This window comes from Nilaparvata lugens, chromosome 3, assembly GCF_014356525.2.
Source record: "Nilaparvata lugens isolate BPH chromosome 3, ASM1435652v1, whole genome shotgun sequence".
NCBI lineage: Eukaryota > Metazoa > Arthropoda > Insecta > Hemiptera > Delphacidae > Nilaparvata > Nilaparvata lugens.
The window spans coordinates 35,820,045-35,827,598 of NC_052506.1; the positions used below are offsets into that span (position 1 = coordinate 35,820,045).

The following is a 7,554-nucleotide window of genomic DNA, read 5'->3' on the forward strand; positions in this document are numbered from 1 at the left end:
TTCATTTATTACTTATTGAACCAACAATATTCTTATATGATTTAGTAAATTTAATAAATGCAACTTGTCATCACATGTTGTTCCTTAGTGACCCTGTGTTCGACCTTGCTTATAGCTTATTTATTTGCTAATATCATATTCATTTCAGAGGCTAATAGTAACCCAACATCGAGTTACTTGATCTTGAGAAAAAATAGTACAATTAATCCTTTGATTAATTGTCAGGAAAATAATCTAGTATACTCTAGACATTTTTCCCTATTTCGTGTGACAAGGGTACTTCCCAAAACAGGAATTAACCCTCAGATAAGTGCCGTCACCGACAGGAGACAGGTATAAACCCCCACACATGGAAGAGCTTAAATGATTTAAGAACGTGATTGAACTGCATCCCTCCTGATACTTTCAATTTAAAGAGCGGTGATAGGAGTGAAAAGAAGAAGGGAGCCTATTTATCCTACATAATTTACAGTAGGTGTTGGATAATATAGTCAGTCTAATGATGGCAAAGTATTGTATGGATGAATGAATAAATAGAAGTGGATGACAGTTGAGAGAGTGGAAACAATAGAATGATAGTGCTCCAATAAAGTGCTCCTTTGGACTCTATTGTTTATGCTACTATACACATTTATCCATTGTATTTTCAATACCGACTCACCTGAGTTAAAAAGAGCTTCATACTACATTCTATTACACTGTTACCAAAATTCAAATTGCAAATATTCTGTAGAGAAAAGTTTCCAAATAGCTTATGTAATAGATTAAAATCGGGTTAAACAACAATGAATTGGAAATTGAGACCATATTAGCCGACAATTTTATTCGAGTTCATCACATATTCTGTACAAATGTTATTAAAGGGCTGTCTGAAATAAACCTGAGAAACCTAATATGTATATCCTCTTTGATTTCTCAATTGTTCGTTATTCTGATAAGTGCCACCATGATAATAGCTATTGTGATTGTCAGCATATCCAGGGGAACTCAAATCTAAACTCGAAACTAGAAAATCTGAGGTTGTGCTAGGCTGACTGTGAAGAGTCACATGGCTGTTTCTGTAGTTTTGTCGGGGGAGTGTGAATGGTACTTTGGGCGCCTCGTAGGAGTAACCAGATTGTTTGTTGTTGTTTGACAACGGGAAGCCGTTGAACTGATTACGTTGTTGTGATACAAGTTGATTGTGAACTGGAAGAGGTCTAGGTGGCGTGACGTAACGCAGCGCTGGATAGTTGCGGTTTGGAGATGATGTCGGCGTTAAACTGTTGCCCGCTAGCGACGAGTAAGTGGAGGCGGGCAAGTAGTTCAAGGACGGCTGATTCGAGTTGAAGTTCCTCTGCAGAGAAGACGTCTGTTGTCCCCAAGACGGCCGAAAGCCCGCCGTGGCTCGCGGGAAATTGATCGCCCTGCCGAAAGGGTCCGCCTCGATCACCACTGATTCCGGGTCTTCGAAGGCGCCTGGAGGCTGAGAGCCATCTGCCGGAAACTGGACTGGAGGCGGCGGTCGGTTGCTCGGGGGCAGGTACTGGCCGGAAGGCGGTCGCGAGCCTGGCGGCAGATAATGCTCGCTGACGTCCGCTGTCACCAAACTCAGCGCTGTCAGAACGAGTAGTGCTAGTATCTGTATAATTAATAAACAAATTGAAAATAAATGAATGATTCAGTGATCAATGTTTATCACTGATTTTATTATCAAAAATTATCAATGATTTATTGAATAATTCAAAGATTTAATGTTTCAGTTATTGAATAATCAAATATCTCAATGATTCAATCGTTTAATGTTTCAATAATTCATGCTTGCAATCTGAGAACAATGAGTTTGCTTGGTATTGTTTTTTCATTTTTCTTCAAGTGGTAATAATTCTTGAGATTTTCAAATATCAATTCAATGATCAACATCAGTTAGATCCATACTAATAGTATACAATCTCATACAAAATGTTCCACTTTGAACTATTCTGAAATATGAAATAGGAATCAACAAGCTTTTTTCGAATTCGAATAAGATTGTCAACGCCATGTTGCTTCAATAACGGTGTACGATAAATAGTCTGGTATCTGATCCAGAATTTTTGTTACAATACAGAGGGGTTCAAAAAATGTATTAAACGTAAAGCGGGGATCCCAGCGTATTAATACGCAATCTATGAACAGTTCACAACAAAATATATTTTTAATGTGTTTGATTTAACACAGTTTAAACTGTGCTTGGAACCTCAAGTCACCTTTGAGCTCAGAGCGCATGAGCTAGCCGAGATAAGGAAACCGCAGCATTGGCGATGCATAATACGCATCGAAATCGATGCAAGGCGATGCTACGTCGGTTAGAAATGGGCAGATTGTTTAAAATTGGGAGATATTTCTTTCAAAATACCTAAGAATGATGATATGGGTCGGCATGTCAATGCATTACCAATATATTCACTGTCAACTGTGTATATATTTTTTTGGATCCCTCTGTAATAGACATTGATATTAATATCATCTTCCAATGCATGTTTATTGCGCAACATATTTTAAAATTGAACAAACTATAGGAAATATAAAATTTCAGATTGATGTTGTACTGTAAATATTTTTTCAAATATCTATTGAATATCTATTGAATAATAAATGAATGTAATAGAAATAAAGTTATGTTGCTCTTCACCAGTAGGTAACTTCACATACATGACAAGAGTGATGTTGGACATCGACTTCGTTGGTGAGACAAGAAAAAGATTTGGCAAGGTGAAAAAAAAATTGATGAACTGGGATTGAGTAAGTTCATATCCTGTTCTTGAACAGATTATTGTCTTCAATGCGTTAATAGAATCAATGTGGCTGAACTTGAATAATCTATTACCTTGAATGTGAAGCATCGGAGACATGAAACACGGAATCATTGTTCAAACTTGCATATGGATGAACGTGATTATCATAATCTCTGACATTGTAAGAGCTATTATCCTTTGATGTTCTGCATTCCACCAAACTATTCAAACAGCAAATAACTGTGCTCAACCTCAAAATTTTCTATTGTCAAGAAATATTCTGTTATTTTAAAAAGAATGAATAAAACATCAAACATCCGTGTTCGCTCAAATTCATAATTTGGTGGATTCTACTTTACCCTTGAGTCTTTTCAAATCGGTAACATGAATAGACCAGATTATCCATGACTCGTAGGCCTAACTGCGTGTTCACTGGAGTGGGTCACTGATCTATTGCGCTTCGTCTGCTGTTAAAAGCCTATTCATACAAATTTCCATGCTTGGAATCACCTAGTGAATAGTGTAGTGCCATTTGTTGTCAAGTGTGATGTCACGTGAGAATCTGAGAGGACAGGAAATGAAAATAATGAGGCCTGATAGGACTAGAAGGACTATAGCCAAGGGCCTAGGGAGAAGGATTACAGAGAATGAAAAAGTTTTGCCTAAAACAATGGAAAAATGTTTGACTTTAAATATTTTTCAACCCATGGAAAAAGTCATTGAGTTATTTTTCATATGGAAAATCTGTCCAAACGCGCTTCTTGCTATCCTCAAATTTCTCTTGCTTTTTTATTATTATATAACTGATTTACTCAATCGATTCAATATCTCAAGTCCAAGCGGTTTTTCAAGAAGTCGCGGGATGGTTCAAACCTATTCAACATTTTTCACCTAATCAACTCATATTTCGTAGCATGAGATTCTTCACATGGAGTTTCTCTTCCAAATAGTTACAATATAATCATTATGGCAAAGTTTTGAAAAAATCAATAAATTGAAGTGCTTGAAGTTGAGTGCAATCCAGCTAACAATACTGAATTCAAAAATGATTCAGTTCGGTAAGATGAGCTGTAAATTTTCATGCGCAACTGCTTGTCAGATCTCAAACACTCCAACTCTCTGACTATAGGTGTATCAACCAATCGTTAGTCCATGCTCCAACTAATAGACTATCCATTTGGATGAGTCGTTGATATTCACTCAGTCAATGAAGACAAAAAACAGGGTTTTTCGTAACTAATCATGGGAAAGCTGAATGTTTGCAGTTGTTAGTATAGATAGTACATACAGGTTGAAACCGCAGAGTCCCCATCGTCTCCCGCTTGATTACCTCCCAGGAAAACCCAGAAGTTCGAAGCTGCAATGGTTTCGTAAAAAGAGTAGATCTCGGTTCCAAATCAAGGTGACTTTGATTTCATTCTTATTTAACATTTCATCGTATATCCATTGTTCAGTGAGTTATTCCCATAAGAAGAATGAAAAATTAGGAAATTTTCACCTCATAGTTTTATACTTTATCTAATAAAAATTTACGCTACTGTTTTTCGAGAAAAATGTTTCGTATAAAAGTAGTAGCTCGTCCCAAGACCTTTAAAATGATGTATCATAAGCAATACTTTTTCAGGTCCTATAATCTTAATTGTCCAGTTAATCTGCATAATGTACTTTTTTCCCGTGCTAAATGCCGATTTGAGCAATAGCCTACTACCACCAACAGGTTGTTTCGTGAAAACTATTATTCAAAGTGTTTTTTTGCTGTTCTCAATACCACCTCGGGAGCCCTTGATGTTGGGGAATTGAAAATGGTCTTAATCTGTGGACGAGAAATTTTCATTTCTCTTCCATTTTATTGAGTTTCTAATATTGAATTGAGAGTGGATAATTTTGAAATTAGTGACGTAAGTTCAAATAAGCCGAACATTTCAAGAGATTTACCCTCTTTCCAGAGTTCTAGCCATTTTCCAATAAAACAGAGTTGATGAAGACAAATTTGAGACAACAGGGCTCATAGACAATAAACTTCCCTATAATTCTTCACCAGAAACTTGTTTTTCTCTTGCATTATTATCTATATAGTGGGTGATAAATAAAAGAAAAATGGGAATTTCAAATTTTCTTTCTTTTCTAGTACATATAACTTTTTGATGGTGAGTCAATACTTGGTGGAATTTATAGGAGCTTGAAAAGGATTACATTTCTCTATAGACTGGCCATATTTGGAAATTTCCACCTTGAATAGTCTTTCAAAATGGGGTTTATTGTAGAGAAAATGTGATCGATCATAACCGCAATTTTCCAATACTAGCACTTCTCAATGCCGATTGGTAACTCGTTCTAGGTGGATTTAATAATTTTGAATAATGCTGAATAATACGATGAGTTTATCAATAATATTGATCATGCCGTGAGGAAGGACATCCATCCATCAGTAATACAACTGAACACAAATCAATACAAATTTTGATAGTATGAAGATAGTAACCTTATAAATAAATAAACATGTTAATACTATTCAACTTCTCAGGAAGAAGGATAGATTAATGCAAGTCTCTCCTATTATAGAATTGAATTTTCATTCAGATTATACATAGAATGAAAACTCAGACATGATAAACATAAAACCGGCGTGAATTTTTCTTACTTTGTAAAATATGGGAAATATGTCTCAAACTATGTTGATAAACTACTCTCTATTAATTTACTGGATATCATATTAGATAATAGGCTACTTATGTTGATATATTCTTATTTATTACATGTATTCATATAAGCTCAAATCTTCCAATAGTAAAGTGAAGCAATAGTAGAGTTGAAAAAATGTCAATTTATAGAACATTCCTGCCTACTCCTAAAAAATGCTGATTAATCAATCAATAGGGTTTTCAATAATATCTCAAACGATAAAAAAACGGAAATTCAAAACATATCCTCTCTAATGATTCATTCAAGAGTCACCTTCCAAAACCAGAAATAGTTTTGTGATAATTACAATAAATCTCACGATAACGAATAACCTCATTCAGATTCTATCAAATTATAAAAAATAGTGAAAGTAGTTTACTAAAGTAGTAATTAGTAGCAGTTTTGGGTTTATCCTGTTGATTCACTCCCAATCTGTGATTTGGTTTCGTGCTTGTGTAAATAAATTGAATAAAATATCTTAACAACTGTCAAATGTTACCAACAATTCTATTCATAAGTAAATTAACATTCCTTAACCAAATGTTTTAATTGATTGATCAAATAGCATTTTCTTGAAAAATTGTATTATATAATATGATCTACAAATCTATACTAATTTTACTCAATATTTTGAAGTTGACTTGAATTCTCAATTGTAGTATAGATGGAATCAACAAATAAATGAAAACAAGGAAATAAATTTGCAATAAAAACTCACTCACCTGTTCCATAGCGTCCTAGCAGTGTGTTGGGACGAGTTGTGTGCGGAACCAGGTTGGCTTTTTCAGTTATATACACGCATGCAGAGAATATGCACACACAGCCTGCGCCTCTAGGCTCACAGTTCGTCCGATAATTTCCCCAAATTATTCACCAATCGTTGAACGTCCTTCAGTTGAGGACCCTCCTCGTTTTGGTGGAGAGCAGCAGGCAATCGTCATCACACCATCGGGCCAATGACGGTGACAACTAACTCAAACACTCACTCACCATCTCTCTCCAACACACTCACTCAAGTACACTTGTGGAGAGAAAGAAGAATGACACTTCTTCACATATATTAGAGAGAAGAAAAATAAGAGAATGAATGAGAGACTGAATGTCAGTGATCACAATGTAGGAAGCTTTTCGATTCTGTAACTGACTTGAAATCTTCAAGTTACAAGCTGACTAAGTGATGGAGGTGATGAGAGACTGAGTTTGAGAACACAATAACTACCTATTTGGTTTTGTGATTCAACACTGGCTGTTAGTGTTAGCAAGTGTTAACAAGTCTCCTTCACAATTTGCTCAAATAGTAGTGTATAGGATGTATCGTTATGTAAATACTTTATTCTATGTGCTTACTGTCTTACTGTGTGAGAGATCTCTTCAGTGATTGGAAAATTCTAGGTATCAGGCAGAAAAGCAAACTTCAGACTGGTATGAGGTTTGAGATTTACAATGGGGTTTTCCGTGACAATTTTTCATCAAATCGATTTGGTAGATTAATTGAGATGCATTGAGTTTGCTTGATACAATTTAATATAAATCTATCGAACAGGTTTTGACTACAGTGTATAGTTTCCCTGAAGTGGTATCTTGGATGTGAGTGCAGGAGAAATGATATTGTAGAAGCAAGTCGAATAATACATTTCTAAACAAATCAGACTCTAGAGAATATGTACTGAGATTCAAATCAGCATACGTTGATGAAAACGATTATCAGCCCACATTCTCAACATTGAAAACTCATAGACATACTGTATGATTGTTATCTATCTCATACATTCAGCCAAAATTCGAAGAATATCGATTTAAATTGAAGCATATTAGAGGAAAATAGTATTTGAATAAAATTTAAATAAAACCATCTGAGAGAAATCATTCAACAGACAATTTCAATCCATTATAAACTATATTTTGATTCCTCGAACCTTAGCTTCTTATAAAACCTATGGCTCAAAACTTACGATGAACTTGGAGTATGAATAACAAGTCAGACAAATTTCCTTGCACTACATACAACTGCTGGTGTGGTGTCTGATGTTATTCAGAATTGGCTGTGATTTCGGTACTCATTAGGCCATCACCCATCAAGTGCTGGATGCTGGATGCTGGATGCAGTGTTTGATTT

The 7,554-nt window shown here is 35.3% G+C and overlaps 1 protein-coding gene across 1 annotated transcript; it reads right to left on the reverse strand.

Moving 5' to 3' along the window:
- Positions 1 to 801: 801 nt before the first annotated feature.
- Positions 802 to 6,605, reverse strand: LOC111051452. The gene is made up of 2 exons (XM_022337973.2): positions 6,161 to 6,605; positions 802 to 1,621 (listed from the first exon to the last, which is right to left on the reverse strand). Exons 1-2 carry the CDS (start codon positions 6,167 to 6,169, stop codon positions 890 to 892), a joined length of 741 nt encoding a protein of 246 aa, XP_022193665.2. The 5' UTR covers positions 6,170 to 6,605; the 3' UTR covers positions 802 to 889.
- Positions 6,606 to 7,554: the final 949 nt, after the last annotated feature.